A 21,364-nucleotide genomic window follows, 5' to 3' on the forward strand; every position below is an offset into this window, starting at 1 on the left:
TATATAGGAGGCGAAAAACTGGAAGAAGTTCGACAATGGCTCCAGTAAAAAAGAAAATAGTATGAGAGAAAAAGGATTTTCCTATTCTTTCAGTTGGTATTGGTACGAGGTCGATGACGAGAAAAGGAAAGGGAAAATGGGCGGAAGATTATGAAATTTGATAGTAAAGAACGGCTCAGATTTTGTCTAAGGAAGATGGATAGAGACGAAGAAAAAGAAATTGGAAGAAAAACTGTGGGAATGTATCGTTTTGGATTTAAGAAGTGCACTCGTCCTTATCCGATTTGCAAATTTTCCCATTTGAAATATTATACTTCTTATAAATGCGTCATCAAGGCAGAATACCGTTTTAGAAAAATGTTGGTAGGAGATTAGAGCTTACAAATAAACATTTAAAATAAACCTTCTGAAACAGTTTGTGCTGGGAAATAAAAAGTTTCTAAAGTGTCAACACACATCAAGCTTGGAAGAACTAAAAAAACCGGATATCTATGTCGTCCGAACATTTTAAAGCATCAGCCTTCACTCTTCGGGATATCCCATTGAATTGAAAATTTTGATTGATACAATCTCCAGAGACCTATTCCGTTGACATATAGCACGGAGTTCCCGCTAAAAAAATGCGACGTCGACGTCTACCAGTAGATTTTTTATAACCTTGCACAACTGAAGTTCATACTTGGAACTGCAGACTCATAAAATAAAAGGAAGCGAAGCAAAAAGTGTAACAAAGGCACGAAAAATTCATGAGATATCGGAAGAGCATCGTTTTATAGAGCAATGTGGAATATAAAATGCAGCGGTAATAACAAAAAATACCTTTTAACTGGGAAAGCCATTTGGGACGGAGGCGAAGCATGAACATCCATTTCCGAAATGAATTCGAGATTTCGATTTTTCAAAGAACAATCAAGATAGGGAAATGTTCATTGAAAGTAGAGTTGCATCGAATGCTTCAAATGAAAAACGTATTGCAAATCAATCTTTTTTTTTCTCAAAAATCATTCAAGCCATTCACAAAAATAATGAAGCGTGTCTATGAAATGAAAAGCAAAACCTTGGAGATATGTGCAAAGGTTGCATAGATGAGCACCAGGGTTCGTCATCATCACACGCCTTCCCAACGTGCTCATCTAGCGTGCTCGTCTACTAAATGAGCTCAATTCAGGTTTTCATGGCTCGATGTGCTAACAAGAATTGGCGGTAAGAAAATAGAGAAGGGAGAAATCGTCTCTTCTGAGAAAGCGAAAACCGGGAATGCACCAAAAGGTGGTGGATGGAAATGGGTGTAAAGGTTAACACCCCGACGAAAACAGATAGACACAATCATGATATAGAGGTTAAGTCATTCTATGAATAACTTGGAATGCTCAATATGACACTACAGTATACACCTTTACATACTTTCCTTGGTAAGTAGATATATGAAATGAATTGGTAAGAGAGCGATTCTTAGAATGAATATTTTGTCTTTATTCTGATTTTACGAAATTCTACTGTATCAGTTGTTCTCCAAAAATACAATTTTCACATGTCTGGAATCACGAATTTCATAAAACTGCAACTACCGTAAACTCCAAAATGAAGAACGTGAGTTTTGTAAGAATTTCTGCTCATGTATACATATATCAGAAAACACTACAAAACACAGAAATCAGAAGCTTAAGTATGTAGTAGTCTAATTTGGAACAAGACTTGCCAAATAATTTAGGATTGTCCAACACAGATTTGCATACGAAATAAAGAGACGGGGTACAAATCGCCTCGAGTGAAATCGCCCGAGTATTTTTAGTCTTGAATGTGACGGAGAAGTTGAAATGCTCAAAATGATTATCTACTTCTTTTACTTTTTCTTCCCTTTTTCTTTCTTTTCTCCTTTATTGGCTTCTATTCGCCTTCCCTTTTGTTGCATTTCATCGTAGACAGCTTCCTTATCCGTTAGATTCAATCAAGTTGAACTTTATTCATCTTCTCAAATAACCATTCTTCCTACTCACAATAGATGGCAGCTAGCCAAATAATGCTCATGAATATTCAAAAATCATCATGCGCGGAAAATAATGGGGGAAATGGTAAAAATAGACTGATAATTTAAATAAGGACACACATAGATGAAAAGTCATAGAGCATTGATCGTGGTAGAGTCTTAACCAGAAGCAATAGAGAAATGCCAAAAAGGAAAAATAAAATGGAAACGAGCATCACCATCTGGCTCAGGTTTTTTGAATTGCAAATTTTTCGAGGAAATTGGATAAATAGGATAACGTTTGTGGTGATTCGGTTAGCTCATCTATTCGCACGAACCTTGTTTACCACTCGTTAGTTCTACCATTTTTTCCGTCTCGAATAAATTTTTCTATTCCAAAAAAAAGAAGAGTTTCAGGAACATTTAACCTTACTTGAAATGAAATTTAAAGTTTTTGGAACCCTGTTTCTTCTGATTCAATTTGTAGCTGCTGCTGTGACGCAGGAGGAGTTAGAAATAAACGGCGAGGCAAAACGTACGTATTTTTACATTCGTATATAGTCCGGAACAAAAAAGTGTCAAAACAAGAAGTGCTGATAGACGAAATAAATCCCAAGAGATTTGTCAGGTGTTGTTTCTCCAAATATAACCTAAATAGTTTTTTGGGTTCTTAAAAATTCCAAAAATTCAAAAATAGCATTCACAAAATGTTTTTTTTTAATTCTAGAAACAGGGATCGTTGTTGATCAAATTCGTCTAAAAAGACAGCAGAATGGATATGGAATGTGGAATAATGGCGGAGGAGAAGGAGGGAATTTTCCAATGGGCAATTGGAATGGACCAAACTCCAATGGTAGGGATATAAAATATAAAACTCAATTTTATGAATAGTAGGTGTACATTATAGGATTCGGTGGTCCGCAGCCACCTCCACCGGATGATACTATAAAAGGAAGCATCGGAACGAAAGAAGAGAAACCAACAGAAGAAAACTCAAAAAATGGGCAGATTAATGGAGAGGGTCAAGAACCTTGGTGGCCCAATGGTTTGTATTGCATATTTCTTATTCGATTTGAACCAAGATCTTACAGGCAATAGTCCGAGTGGTTACAATGGTCCCCAACCAGGTGGAAACTTCCCAAATGGCAATGGGTACAACAACGGACCAAACCCATTCAATGGTGGAAACGTTAACTCGAATGTTGACGACGGAATCAAAGGAAGTGTAGGAGCAGCAACGGAACCTACCAAGTCTCCAAACCAGCCAAATGGTTATGGTTACGGGAACCGTGGTGGTAATGGATATGGAAACAATTTTGGGTTCAATCGTATGGCTGGTGGAGGAGGTTATGGAAATAACTTTGGACGTCCAATTCTTCCACGCGGTGAACGATTCTTCAGAGGAGGTTCCCGTATGAGATATTGAAATGGGACATTGCGTTCTTCTTTTTGAAAACTATATATGTGTGAATATGATTCTATCTGATCTGATGTATATGAATGACCAGTTTTTCAAGTAAATATGTTTAATTTTAACTTTTTAATCAATGCAAGTGCCTGTTAGAGCAGAAACTACAACACATGAACTTCTCTGAAAAACTGCAAGCATCGCCTTTTTTATGATCAGTATATGTTCTCAACTTGGAATATTATACACGCTCTCAAACACATTGTGATTTCAAATTCATCTAATCATCTTTTTTGGCTATCGAGTAGTTTTTGAAATAAGCTTTCTCGAAAAATCAAATGATATTTGTTTTTAGCTTGGTTTTTCATTTCAACATCAACTTTTGACGTTTGATAATTGCCTGCCATAAAAAATGATAAAGAAGCAAAAGTTAACGAACTGATAATACACTGATTTTATTCCGTACTCGTCAGCAGTCATGAGTCGAGAACTCGCTTTCATATTTCTATGTTTGGCAGTTTCTGCAGTTGTAGGGTAATTATAACAAACAGGTCAGAAAACTACTGAATGTAATTTTCCAGGAGAGACTCATCCCCATCATTTAAAATAGATACTGTCAACAGCCAGTTCTTACTTGACGGAGATCCATTCACATACATTGCTGGTGAAATTCATTATTTCCGAATTCCCCATTTGAAATGGGATGATCGTCTGAAAAGAGTCCGCGCACTAGGTTTTAATGCGATTACTGTACCAGTTCCATGGAATCTACATCAGTTCGATCAGGATGAAACCCCTGTTTTCTCTGGTAACTTGGATTTGGTAAAGTTCATTAATACTGCTTATGCTAACAGATTGTACACCATCCTGAGAGTTGGTATGTTCAGTATTCTAGTTTTATGAATATCCAATTGCCATTTCATTTAGGACCTTACATTTCTGCTGAATGGGACAACGGTGGTCTCCCGTGGTGGTTGATCAGAAACACGAAGATTGGAAAATACCGTAGTAGTGACCCAGCGTAAGTATTTAAATCTTGCATTCACTAAACAAATTGTTCGTTGCAGGTTTATGGCCGAGGTCACTCAATGGTGGAAACATCTGCTCGTGAAAGTGGCACCATTAATGAGAAAGAATGCTGGACCAGTTCTGATGGTGCAGATTGAGCATTTCTACGGAGCACTTGGAATCTGTGATCAGATTTATATGCTTCAACTTGCAAATCTTGTTAGAGAATACTTGGGAAATGATGTAGTTCTGTTTACTGTTGATCCTCCGGTCATTCAATTTATGAGATGTGGAACTATTCCTAATGTACTACCGACAATTGAAATTGTACCCACTGCTGTGGACGGAGAAGTTCAAAGTTGGTTTAACATGCAGAAAGCGTTTATGCAGGGTATGCCTACTAATCACTGTTTACCAGCGAAAAATTTATTTCAGGAGCTCCTGCTGTTGCTTCTCAGTTTATGATTAATCCGTTCAAACTTTGGGGCAAGAATGTGACTGACCCGTATTCAAATGACCTAATTGTTCAAACTGCAAAGAGTGAGTCATTCACAAGTTTTAAGCATATCATTTTTTTTTAGCTGCATTTTCATTGAAAGCCAGTATTAGTTTCCACATGACACACGGAGGAACCAATTTTGGATATTGGAATGGAGCAGTTGACCCATATCCAGTAACAACATCTTACGACTCATTTGCTCCAATATCTGAAGCTGGAGACGTGAATCAGCTATACATTGCTATCAGATACTGGATCAATAACATTCCTGGATGGGCGTATCCACCAACACCAATACCCTCAAATCTTCCAAGAATTGCCTACCCGGATGTTCAATTGACTGTGTTTGACACAATCTCAGGATTTATTTTGGGAGTGAACCCTGAGTGCTGGGCAAGTCCAGAGACACCAAGAACCGCGGAGTACATTCGACATGGTTATGGTTATATTTATTATAATACGGTAAAATTTGAGGTTAAGACAGTTTTATTAAATTGTTCACTTTCCAGACAATCATAGAATGCGGACAACTCTACATACCGACCTTTGCTGACAATGCATACGTTTTTTTAAACCAGAACTTTGTGGTAAGACACTTCAGTGATGCCAGAGAATCAAGTGAAATTTCTCAGGGTGCACTCTACAAACAATTCGGTACAATTCACAATAACACCATTGATGTGCAAGGTTGCTTGGATCAGTTCAATTCTTTGGAAATCATTGTGGAAATTACTGGTAGAGCTCATAACATGTATCCTGTTATGTCTCGAGTAAGCACATTTCGATTGCTAATTTTGTAACTTTTCAATATCAGGGAATCCAAGGAAACGTGTACATGCATAACATCACTCTAGAAAACTGGGAGAGTTGTCAAGTGCCTATTGAAACATATGAAATCAGCATGGTCAAAAACTATGAGAACTTGCAGAAACATATCTTTGAGAGCATGGATTTTGAAGTGAGTTATTTTTAGAAAAGGATGTGATGAAATATTCAGAAATTTTATTTTAGAGATCACAATCTGCAGTAACAAGCCAACCATCTGTTTTTATTGGAAACTTGCATATCAAGACGGAACCAGTTGACACATTCCTCGACACTAGAGGATGGGGTAAAGGAGTTGTTACTATCAACCAGTACAACATTGGAAGATATTGGGCTTCTATCGGACCACAGGTTGGACGTCAAAAGTTTTTTTTGCATAATTTTCTAAAATAATTTTTAGCAAACACTCTACATCCCATCTGACTTCCTGCACAAGGGTACCAATCTTATCATGTTCTATGAGTTCGAAGGAGCTACCACTGCTTGTACTGCAACTTCGTGTACTGCTAAATTCACGAATCTTCCAATATTTGATTATTGAGATCTTTTATTGAATATATTATCAATGAACATTACGCATTCTAGTTTTCATCTTCTGAGCTTTCAGTGACTTGCTCATCGCTTTCATCACTAAGTGGATTTCTGTACAAGTGCAAGGAACTTCCACATTGTTTAGCAGCTTCTGCAACAGTCTGCTTGCCAACTGGGACGTGATCGACGGATGGAAGAAGTTCAATGGTGTCTTCTAAAAGAGCAATAGGTAAAATAAGCAGCGTCATGAAGAGCATTTACCTCTATCGTTAAGTCTACTTGCACTCTTGCTGAATCTTGCGATGGTACTTGGAGCCCTGCTTCTCGATTGCAAATATGAATGAATTCCAGAAGGAGCAGTGGAGTTGGTGTCTGGTCCCATGCTCAGAAGTTGTCGTTGGAGAGAAAGCTCTCGCAACTTCTTTTGGTTGTCACGAATTGTGACAAATTCTCCCATGGTTTCACTGAAAATTATGATCTTGTCATTTTTTGGAAGTCGATATCAATATGACATACCCAGACGTTTTGTCGTCTCTCCATTTCTGTCCTTCTCTTGACCCAAAAAAAATAAGCACCAATGCAAAAATGAGGAGTGCACAGACTCCCAGAATGATGGCTACCAGTACGATGCTGAATCCATGTTCCGAATATCCATATAGTTCTCGTGGTGGTTGTTCCGGTTTATCACTTGTTTCCTGCAATTTGAAGTCTCTTTTAGTTATTGATTTTATTTCCCAACTGGGAAAGACACGGAATAATCACATTTTCGAAATCATATTTAAGTTCTAATGCAAGACAAACATCTCAAAATATTTTTAAACGGTGCAGTTGCTGAAACAGTTTTAAACGCTCTGTATAATCTTTGATAACGACGAAATAGAAAAATAAATGCTTTTGTCCCAGAGGACTACACAGCCGAGTATTTTTCCTCGTCCATCTATCTCTCTTTCCGGAGAGTGCAGAGAAAATCTGACGATTAGGCATAAAATCTCTGGCCATATAAAAAAACGGATAAGAATTTTCATGACATGTAAAATGTATTTTAATATATTTTTTCCTTATGCACGGGTGTCAAGAAATCATTTTTTACCAATCTCATTTGACGGTTGGTCTAACAACATTTTTGCTATTTTTTTCGCATTTTTCGACATGGTTAACAAAAAAAAACTGGCAAAAAATGGGAGAAATCTAGAAAAATGGAAAAACTTAAAAAATACACTTCTCGTCTTTCTTGAAAAATAGAAAAAAATGGTGACACAATTTAGTTTCAAGTAACGACGATATGTAATAGGTGATAGGTGATGCCATCTCATTTAAACAAAAATACTTCTTAAAAAACAAGTTGAAAAGCGCAAAACGTAGGACGAATCGTACGTTTTTTCGCGGGGCCGAAGCACACCAGTGGGGGTTTTCGGGGCCGAAGCACACCTAACATACACGATCTGTAGAGGATGGGCCGAGGCGTCATCATTCAGACCGCTGCCGGGATCGAACCATAGAGTACGAGGACCGAAGTACCGCACTACTACCACTCAACCATAGCTGCTGTTAGAATAGGAGGTATTCGAGGAGAAGATATGTGAATAGGTCAGGCGAATGGAGACGGGAGGGGGGGGGGGTCATTACGGGTAAGACGGGGAAGGTCCGCTCGGGGTGTAAGGTAGCTGGTCCCGCAGGCAAAGAGAGAACACATACTCAATAAACGAAATAGGTAAATCTCACCTCAACAACAGCTTCTTTTCTTGGCTTCTCTTCAGTATTCTCATTGATGATTTTTTCATTCATTTCATCTTCCACTGATGAAATATTCCTCTATAAATATAACTAGCATAATATAGCACAATGGTTTCCGGTGACTCACCACGGCAACATTACACCAATCAACTGAGAAAGTCGGAGCGAAATACTTATTCATCACAACTGTTGAAGGTCTTGTGCAAAAGTCTGGCACCGTCTGCAGATTTTTCACAATGGAAAGCGTTCCTGGGTAGAATTTTTGTTGAGTTCCAATATACACTATGGTCCTGAATTTCAAGATATTCCTTGTCGACGAGCTTGCTTTCTTACCCAACGTTGTTTTTGAAAATATGTTCTTTCCCTCGAGGAATGATATATCTCGATCGGATCCCCGCGATGTAGGGGTTCACATTTTTACCACGGAAAGTGTTACGTAATGCGTTTTCTAGTTGTGCTGAACAAAAAACATGATGCGTCACAAAATAGTAAGTAGGGCAGTGCATTAGTATTACTCACTTATTTTTCGCTCTCGATTTGAAACCAGATCTTCCACATCGAGGCCATTCACAGGTAACTCAAAAATCTGTTGCGTATTCCCTTGGTACAACGCTTTAAAAATATTTTTTTGAATGCTTTTTATGTTCATGTTGTTGCAAAACTAACAGTCTTCCACTAAGTTAATCACAATCATTCGTTGTTGAATGTCAAAGTTATCCAGTCGTTTTGCTATCACATGTAGGGTGACATGCTGTACATTTGTAACGGGAGTGCCTGAAATAAAAAGCGATAAAAATCACAAGATGATTTTCGTATTCAGTATGTTGATTGGTTAGTAATAAAACTAAACGATCACCTATTAGATAAGCGATTTCCGGGTGGCGAGACGGCAACAGACGAAGCCAATTGGGAAGAGCTGGCTTATTATTGAGTGTAGCTTCCCACTTAACTTTAACTAAACAAGAAAACATGTCAGAAGTTATGAATCAGTAAATATTACCAGTGCTCGGAAAAAAATTGGCAGAATGGAGAGTGTGAACAAAAAATTTTCCTTTTGTAGCTGTTACATGTTGTGGTGCTTTAAATGAATCAACAGTGCCGATTAGTAGTATCCAACAAAATATCGATAAACCAAGCAGTCGAATTTTCATTTTTAAGTGAAGACTTCGTGTGAGAGAGATGTGGCGTGTGGAACGAGATCCGTTACAACGACTCTGCTCGCCTAGCCATCCATCCGCACAAACTTTTGCTTTTTACACCGCTCCTCCGACTGGGTTGGAGGTTTGAGCGACACGAAGCCATCGAGACCCGCCGGAGAAATCATTGTTGACGATATATTTTAGAACATGATGAACTTGATGAGATGAACTAACGTGGCTCTGTTGATTGATAGCGATTGAGAGATGAGATAACAATGAAGGAATGGGCTTGCATTGCGGGTGTGAAAAATAAAATTTATGAGCCTTTATAAATCAAACTGTCAGTTGTATAAAACCGTAAATCAAAAAAGTACCCTAGACTAGTTTTGAAAACTTGTTTCGATGATTTCTGTAATGTATGCTCACCTGTTTTCTAAATCCCGTATGACGAATCGACACTAAATCAAGAACACAATTTTTATCGGTCGTCCAATGTCCAACTTTCATTTCGTAGTCCATCTTCCTATCACCTCATTATCATTTCAAAATTGCAAAACTCTTAGACTATCTGACGATAATGACGATTCGCGTTTAGTGGACAATTTTGAAATAATCCGATTAACGGTTTGTTGCCTAGAAAGTTCGAGACTTTTTAGAATTTTCGAGAAGAACACACTTTGATATGTTAGGAATCGTAATTTTTCCAACCTAACAATACCTTAACAGACAGAGCAAATACTAAGATTCCTGGAACTGTTATTTTGATCAGAAAAATTATTCTTGTTAGTAGTGACAAATATTCTTCATTCACAATAGAGTAGAATACTTCGATTCATTTCTACGTCAAACAGGAACGCTATAAAACACAACTTATTCTTGTCAGCAAGTCAACCCGGACTCTTCTCGTTTTTTATGGTTTTCTCGCACGTTTTACACACAAAGTACAGCGTTTTAATAGACGACTCGAAACGTTTGACTTGATGAAGGAGGAGAATTCCGTTTTCAGCCAGCCTCCTTCCACTAATTATCACTAAAAACGGTCGTGACGTACAATTATATCATCAAGAGTTGTCGACGCATATAAAAGAAACCGTGCTGCTAACTTTCAGTTAGTGATAACGCACCATGACTGGCCGCGTTTTTCTTCTCCTGGCCCTTGTCGCCGTGGCTGCTGCCATCCAGAGGTTAGTTGTATACTTTTATTATCAAAGTTACTTTATTTTAATAATAAATTTGTTTCTAATGCATGTTGAATTTTCAGAATCAAGCTTGAGAAGCGTACCTACACCCGTGAGCAGTTCAAGTTCCCAGCCATCCAAGAGCACCTTAAGACCAAGTACATCAAGGGATACGTTCCAAACAATGATGCCTTCAACGAGGGACTCTCCGATTACTCCAACGCTCAATACTACGGACCAATCACCATCGGAACTCCACCACAAAACTTCCAAGTTTTGTTCGATACTGGATCTTCCAACTTGTGGGTTCCATGCGCCAACTGCCCATTCGGAGATATTGCCTGCAGAATGCACAACAGAGTGAGTTTTAGTAAAAAGTAGATAAATTGATGTAATATTTGTTATAGTTCGACTGCAAGAAGTCCTCGACCTGCACTGCTACTGGAGCCTCTTTCGAAATTCAATACGGAACTGGATCCATGAAGGGAACCGTTGACAACGATGTTGTTTGCGTAAGTTGCTTGTTATTCTCATAAGTTTTTCTTTTCAATTTCATTATTTTTTTCAGTTCTCCCATGACACCACATTCTGTACCGACAAGACCCAAGGATTGGCCTGCGCTACCTCTGAGCCAGGAATCACCTTCGTCGCTGCCAAGTTCGACGGAATCTTCGGAATGGGATGGGACACTATCTCTGTTAACAAGATCTCCCAACCAATGGACCAGATCTTCGCCAACTCCGCCATCTGCCCCAACCAACTCTTCGCTTTCTGGCTTAGCCGTGACGCCAATGATATCGCCAACGGAGGAGAAATCACCCTTTGCGACACTGACTCCAACCACTACACCGGAAACATCGCCTGGGAGCCACTCGTCTCTATGGATTACTGGAGAATCAAGCTCGGAGCCGTCAGCATTGATGGAACCACTTACACTAACGGACCAATCGACTCTATTGTTGATACCGGAACTTCCCTCCTCACTGGACCAACTGATGTGATCAAGAAGATCCAACACAAGATCGGAGGAATCCCACTCTTCAACGGAGAGTACGAGGTTGAGTGCAGCAAGATTCCAAAGTTGCCAAACATCACCTTCACTCTCGGAGGACAAAACTTCGACCTCCAAGGAAAGGACTACATTCTCCAAATGTCCAACGGAAACGGAGGAATGACCTGCCTCTCTGGATTCATGGGAATGGATATCCCAGCCCCAGCTGGACCACTCTGGATTCTCGGAGACGTCTTCATTGGACGCTTCTACTCCGTCTTCGACCACGGAAACAAGAGAGTTGGATTCGCCACCTCCAAGAGCGCTTAAGCTGACACAATCCTTCATAATTTAAGTTTTATTACCGGATAGTCAGTATACATGTGTCCTTTGCCATTCCTTGCTTCGTTGTAATAAAATTGGTTATGTGATAAAAAGTACGTTCATTCTTTATATGGTCTTCACACTCTAAAACCCCTCTTCGCTTCTTTTTTGATAACAAAGTTTGCGTTGGGAGGGAAAGAAACACACAATTTTATGGGTTTATGCTCAACAAAAAATCCAAAGCTATAGAAACATGTGGTTCTCACTTTTTCATGAAGAAAGAAGCGCTTCGTACTCTCCCTACATTTTCCAGCATGAGATGAGTGGCTCGAATCACACATGTTTCGAGTTTTTACTAGCGAACACTTTTCACTGCTTACGAAAAGAATCCATCTGCTTATTGTAAATTGTGCAACAAACAATCTGTTAGTGAATTGTTTAGATTTTGGGAATTAGGTCTGCTTCTTCTTATTCTCAACATTTGGGTCTTCTGCTCGAAAAAGAAATACGAGATGTTCACTTTGACTTTGTCGAAATATACACTTGCGTACGCGAGGACTGCGCGATCTTTGTGCAATACCGTGCGTGTGTTTGTAGAAGAAGTCCGAGCACAATACATGTTTCCGGTCAGTTGGAAAAAATACGTGAATTATGCGCTGCGTAAATAGAAATGGAAATTGTAAATTTTCGAGTTTAGTTCTTTTCGTCTCTTCTGTTTCCAATCGAAGTTTTTAGTTTCCTAGAACTTTTTTTCAATAAGCAGTTAGTTTTTTTTTGTTTTTTTTTGTTCCAATTAATAATTCAGTCCCAACACTTTCAAATGCATTTACATTCACCCTGGTCACTATTTGTAGTACTTCATCATTTTATTCATTGTATGATATCGCATCGTCACTGTCCACTGGTCTCCTTTTTTTTTCACAGTGAATGAAGAGACCTTGAAAAATTTTCCCACATTGGGTGGGGTATTACATATACCAAACCTATAGCTATTGTTCAAAAACGCTTCATACTACTGGGAAGGTTATTCTGTTTGTGAAAATGAGAGAAAAATTGTGATGAATTGATTAATTGGAAGAAAAGTTGAATCGGATAATGAACCGTCTCTTATCTCGTGTTTAGTTTCTCTATGAAAGACAAAAAAAAACAGTTCATGATTCATTTTGACGCTTGCATCTAGTTTTCCTCCTCCCTATCGTTTCACATGACTGACCATCGGCGACTCGCATCATCAAGAGAGCTTCATAAATCTTCTAGAAATTATCATAGGCGGTTTGACGAAAAGGGAAGAGGCCGGGCCATGGATGGGATAAGGAATGGATGGCGGGAGGAGAGGAGCAGGTGATTCGCATCTCATCGTTGGCCTCTTTTTCTGCGACACCCTGTCATCTATCATATGGAGAGTCATTTCAATTACCGCTTCTCATTCGATATATATTTCCTGTTCCGTCATCTTCCCCCGTTGCTCGCGCTCCTCAGTACTCGTTTCCCAAATTCCCATCACATTATTCAGCACATCACAGTTCCCCATTCTTCTTACCCTCCAACACTCATTCCTCGACCACATTTTTTTGTCTTTTCTGTCGCTTTTTTCTAACATAACTTACTGCCATAAACTCTAGAAGCTAGTACAATTGGTTGAGTTCTTTCTTTTTTATGTTTTCCTCTTCTGCAAAAAAAAACGTTACAACAAAAATGTTAGAGTGAAAAAACACCTTCACGATGCGGCTGCTTTCCTTTACTCCACACACATAGCAATCTAGAATTTGTATTAGTATTATGGGGTATCAGTTTTGTTCTCTTTCTTTGTTAGTTTCCAGCCATACGTATTGCAATAACCAGAACTGCAATTAAATCTCGGTTCTGTTCTGAAATTGAATTTAGTCTCTCTCTTTCTCCATATTGTAAGAAAGTCTATCAGAAAACTTGAAAGAAGGTTTCTCATCCTTTCCCATGTTCAAATTATTTTTTGTTTTTTTTTTACATCATGTGTTTTGTTTTGGAAACGGTGAATTCCTCTTCATCATTCATTTCCTTCTTAACGCAGAGTCAGTTAGAAACTTTGAACATGAATTTGTTTCCTTTTGGCTTCTTTTCACTCTCCCATCAAAAATTTGGCGCCAGTCCTGCAACATTTACCTACCTGTCTGTCATTGGAAATGTTATTTATTTAATACTGACATGCTAATTACCTCATGTCGATAGCAATCGAAAACTCATCTTTCTCTCCACACCCGATTTGTCGAATGGAATTTATTCTCGCGCTCAGTGTCAAAAACCAATTCTTCATTAATCAATCCTCCTCCCTACTCTTCATTTTGTTATCTACTATTCAAATCTAATAGTCAATCGCGTCAAGAAACTTTACTCTCGACCAGTTATCCGTTTCCATTACTTCTATTACTCGTCCTTGTCACTATCCATTATCATGTTTTTGTCTTTTACCCACCCCACAGTCTCCCATATCTTTTCTTCCGTTTTTGTAGACCTTCAATCATCTCGTAATGATATATATTCCTCAAGTGTTTCCCTTTCCATTCACCGCCACCAGAACCTCTCCTATGACCGAAAAAGAAACGAAACAACACCTTTCTTTTCGTTTCACCCCCAGGTCCGATCAAGCGCAATATTTCTTTTTTCTGATAGGCGGAGGTGTCGATTTGATTGATAAACTAGGCAACAAGAGAGATTCTTTCAAATAAAGGGGGTTTCGTTTCTCTTTTTCGCGCACCTGCGCAATCAGGTAGCCTTTTAATCAGACCTCCCAATCGTGAAAGTTCCAATTTAATTACGTCATTAAAACTGATTCGGTTACTCTATGAATCATCGCCACCAATGTTTCTTAATAGAATTTCTCGATTCTATAAGTTTTGGCTAATTATTTTTCTTAATTATTTTTCGTAATATTCTGAAAATTAGTTCACTAGACCTGTCAATTCAGTTTGCCGCTAATTCAATTCAGGTTCAGTTCAAGTTTACAAAATTGTAAACTTTTAACTTTCTATTCTTTTGATTTTTCATTTTTCACAGTAAAGAGTTTCGTTCATTACTATCTATTCTATTCCCGCTTTCATTTTTGTGTATCTATTCGGAATAGTTATCCGCTTGACTCACCACAAAGTATCACTGTCACATTGCCGCTCAATTATCGTTCACTTTTGTCACTCATGCCAGCCAAAAAAGTTCTTCTCCTATTGTGTAGTGTGTCGGCGACCAGAACGGAAAAGAACAGAACGTATGGAGTGAATTGGAATGTATCAAAACCATTTAATCCATCGTCCTGTATTCTACTATTCAGTTCCATTCGACTTGTTCACTCACTCTATCTGTTACGCTCTAGAGATGCATGTGACAGGAGAATCTTTCGAGTTGCAGAGTACCAGTACACAAACGAGTACCAGTAATAAAGTTGATAGGGTCAATCAACAGATGGTCCCGGCTTTTTTGTTCTTCCACTTGTTCTACTTTTATTGCAAGTTTGCGGTGTGTCGGCATTGCTCAAAAGAAAACAACTAGACTCTTCTTGTTGTGCAAACTTTAACTGATTAGGGCAATTGTATCGTTTCTCTCTTTCTCACTTGTTTTCTTGACTATTATGTTTCTCTCCCTCTACTCCAAATAATGGACTATTCGAAAAGTTTTTGAGGCGTTTTTCTGTTTCTGATCGATTTTTCAAACACAATTTCCATAGGTTTATGATTCATTCAGTTATTCTAGTGCATTCAATCAAAACATTCAACCTCACATGTTTGATTTTATTCGATTTTTTTTTCATGTGAACAACGATAAATTGAAAATCTGAGGATTCTTCTCAGAGGCACTCATATTTCATAATTTCAAGTCCCAATTTATATTTAATTGAAATGCGCTTCATTAAATTTGAAATTTCGCAATTTTCCAAATAAAAAACTATAAAACAACATAATAATTTTTGAGTTCACAGTTTCATCCGATTTGTAAATAACATAGATGTCTGATTTCTAAGATGACTTTTGAGTTCAACTTGTGACAAAAATTTTGATTTCACTTTTCACTGAACTGTTGGTAACCACTTTCAAGTGTTTACATTTTCTAATACCAAGTTGTATTCCAACTTTCTTTTCAACTTAACCTCCTAATCAAATACCCAGCCTCAGACATGTTTCAAATGGTAGTGGTGCCTGTCATCAAGATTGGGCAAACTTCAATGTTTACCCAGGTTCGTACTGATAATCGGCAACGGGTCACACAAATGAAACTGACCCGCGCCGCTTCCACCATGAAACACTTTGTGTATGTTCTTTCTCTATAAATTATACAACTTGATACAGTCCGCACCAACCGCTTTTTATGGCTAGTCGTCCCATTTGATTCGTTTCCACCTTGTTCTCTTTCCGTATGGTTTGGGTTTATTTTGTCTCTTTTCTTTTCTTCTAAGACCAATCCTAGAAACCTCCTCCAAGAAAACCGAACAGTCAATAATTGGGAGAATGGCCTCTGATAAGCCGCCTTCAAACAGAAAACGACGGTGCTGTGTTATTTTTTGAACGACTCTATTTTCCTTTTCTCCTTTTTCTCGATTCCGCCCTTTTTTTGCTTTAATTCATGCACGCTCCAATGACAACTGATATAGTTTCCTCGTTCCTTGAAAGCATGTTAATGTACGGAACAAGTTTGAAGGGCGTAGGCAGCAATCCGTTCGTTTTTTCACATGCGAAACCAAATGAAATTCAAAACCTTTTTGGCTGTACTTTCTACTCTCCATATTCTATCTTGTTGGAAGGTGTTCTATTCAATTGCTTATTCATGCCCTTCTTCCTTTCCTAGCACATTAATAGTGTAACTGAGACCACGAATTTTTTTATTTCCTTCTTTTTTTCAATAAGATAATCATAGGTATCGTAAACTCGTTTTCTGAGCAGCGCAGTCCTCATTTTTTGTACTCTAAATAAGAATTGAATGTTCGTAAAGAACTCTCATTCAAAATTGAGATTTTTATAACTAAAAGTATCTTTTTGATGTTTGATTCCAAACGTCTTACCGATTTATTCCGATTATTTCTATTCATGTTTCTATTTCTGCGATTCACTTTAATCAGCTCTTAGAATCTTAGGGCTCATCTTTAAATCATTCCTCTTATCATCTTGAGACCATCAAACACGAACGGTCAATCACTGTACGTGTGTGAGTGTGCAACAAGTGTCTTTCGAATGTTTGTCACAAAAATTGGTGGGAATCTGAGTGGTTGTAATGCAAATAGATATACGTGGTAGTACGGTTTAGCTCTCTTCATTTCATTCAACACTTTATTTTTATTCCCTTTCCCCAAATTCAAAAAATTTGGCCTATGATCAAATTCGAACATGCCACGCTCGTCGTTACTTTCCACTAATCCTAAAATTATGTACTCAATACAAATAATCTGTCAGGTATGTCTTACCGTCTTGAACTTGGTCTCTAGTGTTATCTTTCTCGAGTGAAGAGGACACGCGGATGGGAACATAAGCTCACTCAAAGAGATGCCGTACAAGGCAATGTTAGGAAATTACATTGACTTTAGTTCTTCTGCCTTTCCTACTTGTTCCAAAGTTTTTAAATCTAATATAACTATTGCCTTCCTTGTCTCGGCAACATCACGACCGTGTCCGTATTAATGTGCGTGATAATGTCGTCACTTTGTTTGACAGCTCGCGTTTTTATGTTTGTGTGGTAGGTCTGAGACTTAGCGGCGACTAATGATTCGAGAAATGTGAAAATGAAATTATGATGCCAGTTTTTACTTTTTAATCAAAATCCACATTGTACTTTTTTTGCAGCCGACCTTCTTTGTAAACAAAACTGCACATTTTTCTTCTTCTTTTCTTCATTTCTTCATTTCCCTCAATAACTTTTTTTTCATTCTGCAGGCGTTTTCCAACTTCCTTCCAACGAGATACTTAAAGGCGATGGAGCCACTACTAACAACCGAAGTGCAACTTTATCAGGATAAGCTGATAGGGAAAGTAAGTGTTATAACACTTTTCTGAAGTGTAAATAATTTTCTCCCTGATTTCAGAAATGGAAATCCTACATCGCCAGCTTCTTCGAAGAGAACTCGTTAGGGAAGGCTAGAATCGAATTATTCCAAAGTGATGGCAAAAAGAGAGAACCTGCAAAAACAATTCTACTCGACAATGTCGTTTCTTTGAAACCAGCAAAAACAGAGAGTGGAGCATCTTATGTGAAAGTACAATATAAAGATGACTCTTTTGTGCAATTTTCAAGTGAAGAACTTCAAAAGATCATGGATATTCTCAGTTCTATCTGTTTTCCAAAAAGGGTAAGCAAATTACGATCCCTTGAAAAAATAATTTGAGGCGGATATTACGAATTGCAAAAAGTACACATGTCCTACTAGTACAAAAATTTTTATATGTAATATAGATTGCCTATGAGTCATTTCTCCAAATATCAATTGGAATTTAACATTTACTCCAAGAAATTTATTCGATTACTCATTTGTCTACCCCTAGGAATTTTTTTGATCACTAAGAAATTTCCCCCCCCCCACTGTAAGAAATTCGCATTTTTGCTGTTGCATAGTATGCTTCATTGTGCGTGGCGTAAATTGGAAAGAGATCGAAATTCAGTGGCGTGTCAGGTGGCAGACACCCCAGACACCTCTCAACCGGTTGAGGTTGCGCCACTGTTTACGCAAAAGAAAATTGAACACAGTGTTGTTTGTCCCCCCGTAGTTATTGCATCAATTTCAAAATAATGCCATCTGTTGCAGTTTCTCAAGAAGTATTAAGAAGCGTGAAACGTTCTTTCCGATGTAACAAAATGATTAAAACAATAATAAAAAACTAGCACAAGAAGATAAACATCATGATGAATTTACAGATGCAATATGTCACAATTGCCCCGAGTACATCTTTGGACTCCCCAGCGGAAGAAGAAGAATACTTTGAATTTCGTATGTGGATAGTCTCGTTTGAAAACTGGTTTCGTACAAACTGTGTTTTTTTTCAGCTGAAACATATACAATGCTGAAATTGAAACAAATCAACGGACGGGAAGGAACAGAAGGGGTCTACAACTTGTCACTGAACGAACATCTTCAAATTAGTGGACCAAGCAGCATTCATTGCATTCCGTATCAATCTCTGCATTGGTATGTTATAATCACATTACTGTATATATTATTCAAGTTGGTTTTTTTTAGGGTTGGCACTGGAGAACATTGTGTCGGATTCGGTATTGAAAATTTGGGAATCTTTGAATTCGCTACTGGGGACGCTCTTTTGTTTGTGGAACATTTGAGGTATTCTATTTTTGTTATTCCTATTCACATGTAGATATTTACGCTTATTTCAGAAGCTATATCCGATTTGGTTGTGACTTCAGCACCCCTCAGGTCAAAACGATTTGCCGATTCAATCGCTATTTTCATCCGAATAGACTCGTAAATAGCACGAGTCCGGGGCTTAGGTATTCAGTTTTTCTATGGTTTCTTTTCAATATTTCATGACTTTTAGTAACAATTCAACAATGGAAAGTGTGGATAGCGGTGGAGTCTACTCGAAAATTCCTGGTTCCACCGACACGTCAGTTTCGAGTTTGCAATTGAACGAAGTGGAATTTGTGAACAGAGTTGTGAAGAATGAGTTGAGACGAAATGCTTCGATGGAGATGTTGAGACACAAAATTTCTTTCTTACAAAAGAAAAAGAACGAGTCTCGAACTGACTTTGAAGAATCGGCAGACAGAGACTTTGTAAGGTTGGTGACACAAATTGCAGGTAATTTAGCATTTTTTCAAACTGAAGGTTTTGTACTTTGAAATTTCGATAAATACAGTTTTTTTCAAAATACCAAGACTAAGAAAAATTATGATGATTTATAGTTTCCAATCTGAATTACAGAGTCCAACTGCCGAAAGGAATCCTGCTAGAGCAAAACAAATTTTCGCCGACGAAAAGCGTGTCGTTCCAAGATATGGATTCAATGACGTCTGAGAATGTATGAGCTTTCTTTTCGTTTTTCCCACCCATTTCCTTCCAAATTGTTCTCCTCCCAACGTCGTCGTTTTCAATACAATCCGAGCCTAATTCAATAATATTTGCAGAAGATTCACGCCCGCCACACCGACTTGTAATTCTAATTCCAATTTCAATTCCAATTTAACAAACGCCTTTTTTTTCTCCTTTCTTCTTCTTTTTTCTTCTTTTTTCTTTTCCTTCCGTTTCCTGCAGCTTCTACTGCTTCTATTCTTTTCTCAAATGTCTGATGCGTATGTATCTAGTACACAGATTGTTGAATAGATAATGGGAATTGCTATGCTTTACCAAACGTAGTGTTCTATACTCACTCTGAAATTGTCTCTCCCATCCCCCCGTCGTCACACATTCTGGTTTCTTTTTTAGTTCCTCAAATTTTTATTTCTATAGTACTACTTTTTTTATGTTTTTATTTTTTATTTTCAGCAAAATAAATTGTACAAAAAATCAACACACCTGCATTTTCAAATTTGTTGTGTTCAAGTTCCTGATAACTTTTTGACTAAAAATGAACTGACACGTCCATCGTATAACAATTGTTGTTTACCTATTATTGTTGTCCTCCGCTTCCACAAACGGAGAATCCACGTGCTGGGTAACTAGTTTTCAGGGTTGTCGACTACGAAAGTTTGAATTTAACCCAAAACAAAAAATGCGTAAGTTCTCGTGTGTTACAACCTTGCTTACGTGAACTTTGAGCGTTTTTCCTAACTTGTTCTATATGTGTTCCTTATTCATGTTCTTTTTGAGAATTCTTGAAAATTTCTAAGAAATAAGAAAGTAGCGGTTGTCTCGTCTTCCGTCTCTGCACTTTTAGTGTGGTGCCAGCTGTGTAATACGGCTAGTTGTGGTCCCACCCGGCTACGCAATTATTTATAAAAATGGACGAAGATCGAGGACTTACAAAGTTGCGTTTTTTCAACGCCTATGTATATAGTTTTCAATATATTCTATTTACCAGATCATATGATTGGTTCCAAGTTATTTATAATAATGTTAGATCTAATTCAAGTCAATTCATTCAAAAATTAATAAGCATATTAGCTGCCGCTTTTCTTTATTCTCTGAATATTAAAAACTTTCGCACACTCCATAAAATCACTTGATTCTATCACATATGTGTCAGTCGCACCACATGAATGGTCACATTTCCATTTTTTGATTTATTTCCGTTCATTCGCCATGAATATTGGATTCCGCGCTACCGGTGAGTCGACCAATGTCACGTTATTTTTCTCATGTGACCAAAAAACGAATGACATTTATTTTTCTTGAGTTTCCGCTCTTCAAAATGACTTGTCTAGCGATCGTAAATTTTGAGACAGCTGCTTAGAAGGATTCATTGCTTTCTGAAGGCAAACAAACTTGAATAAATAAATAATTTAAACAGAGAATCATTCGGAATCCCAAAAGTTGCGATATTTTTTGCGTTAAATTTTTCAAAATTACTCTTTTCACCCACTTAATTTTTTCAAATTTAATTCATAGAGGGGAAACAAATAGAATAATCAAGAAACAAGAAACCAGAAAAACGTAGAAAGTGAGAATAGCGGCAAACGTCAAGTTTTGATGCGTGCATGTCGAAATCAATGTAATAGAAAATGAGAGAGTGAGGAGGAAAAGGAAATGAGAAAAATAGGGAAAGCAGTAGGCACCCAGAGAATCAGAAATTAGCGCTAGTTTGAAAATAGAATGTGTGTCAGGAGGAAGTCTAAATTAGATATTTTCACGTGGTGGGTCTTGA

At 37.8% G+C, this 21,364-nt stretch overlaps 6 protein-coding genes across 6 annotated transcripts; 4 read left to right on the forward strand and 2 right to left on the reverse strand.

Annotated features, from left to right (window-relative positions):
- Positions 1-2,404: 2,404 nt before the first annotated feature.
- GCK72_024641 (uncharacterized protein) lies at positions 2,405-3,392 on the forward strand (the record flags this gene model as incomplete). Its single annotated transcript, XM_003118011.2, has 4 exons — positions 2,405-2,501; positions 2,694-2,819; positions 2,874-3,011; positions 3,058-3,392. The coding sequence occupies 4 exons, from the start codon at positions 2,405-2,407 to the stop codon at positions 3,390-3,392; spliced, it is 696 nt and encodes a 231-aa protein (XP_003118059.2).
- A 460-nt stretch (positions 3,393-3,852) lies between these two features.
- Positions 3,853-6,247, forward strand: GCK72_024642 (uncharacterized protein; the record flags this gene model as incomplete). Its single annotated transcript, XM_053735973.1, has 11 exons — positions 3,853-3,908; positions 3,956-4,251; positions 4,302-4,395; positions 4,442-4,773; positions 4,818-4,922; positions 5,057-5,343; positions 5,391-5,468; positions 5,514-5,651; positions 5,696-5,839; positions 5,893-6,057; positions 6,107-6,247. The coding sequence occupies 11 exons, from the start codon at positions 3,853-3,855 to the stop codon at positions 6,245-6,247; spliced, it is 1,836 nt and encodes a 611-aa protein (XP_053579539.1).
- Positions 6,248-6,287: 40 nt separating this feature from the next.
- GCK72_024643 (uncharacterized protein) lies at positions 6,288-9,405 on the reverse strand (the record flags this gene model as incomplete). Its single annotated transcript, XM_053735974.1, has 8 exons — positions 6,288-6,451; positions 6,499-6,701; positions 6,754-6,932; positions 7,960-8,049; positions 8,099-8,261; positions 8,305-8,428; positions 8,638-8,745; positions 9,345-9,405. The coding sequence occupies 8 exons, from the start codon at positions 9,403-9,405 to the stop codon at positions 6,288-6,290; spliced, it is 1,092 nt and encodes a 363-aa protein (XP_053579540.1).
- An 830-nt stretch (positions 9,406-10,235) lies between these two features.
- Positions 10,236-11,609, forward strand: GCK72_024644 (uncharacterized protein; the record flags this gene model as incomplete). The annotated part of the gene is made up of 4 exons (XM_003118402.2): positions 10,236-10,294; positions 10,372-10,648; positions 10,696-10,800; positions 10,857-11,609. 4 exons carry the CDS (start codon positions 10,236-10,238, stop codon positions 11,607-11,609), a joined length of 1,194 nt encoding a protein of 397 aa, XP_003118450.1.
- GCK72_024645 (uncharacterized protein) lies at positions 10,749-11,627 on the reverse strand (the record flags this gene model as incomplete). Its single annotated transcript, XM_053735975.1, has 1 exon — positions 10,749-11,627. One exon carries the CDS (start codon positions 11,625-11,627, stop codon positions 10,749-10,751), a length of 879 nt encoding a protein of 292 aa, XP_053579541.1.
- A 5,900-nt stretch (positions 11,628-17,527) lies between these two features.
- GCK72_024646 (uncharacterized protein) lies at positions 17,528-19,718 on the forward strand (the record flags this gene model as incomplete). Its single annotated transcript, XM_053735976.1, has 9 exons — positions 17,528-17,584; positions 17,638-17,901; positions 18,465-18,537; positions 18,594-18,735; positions 18,787-18,885; positions 18,939-19,052; positions 19,100-19,342; positions 19,486-19,582; positions 19,689-19,718. 9 exons carry the CDS (start codon positions 17,528-17,530, stop codon positions 19,716-19,718), a joined length of 1,119 nt encoding a protein of 372 aa, XP_053579542.1.
- Between the last annotated feature and the right edge of the window lie 1,646 nt (positions 19,719-21,364).

The sequence above is a fragment of the Caenorhabditis remanei genome, chromosome X, assembly GCF_010183535.1.
Source record: "Caenorhabditis remanei strain PX506 chromosome X, whole genome shotgun sequence".
NCBI lineage: Eukaryota > Metazoa > Nematoda > Chromadorea > Rhabditida > Rhabditidae > Caenorhabditis > Caenorhabditis remanei.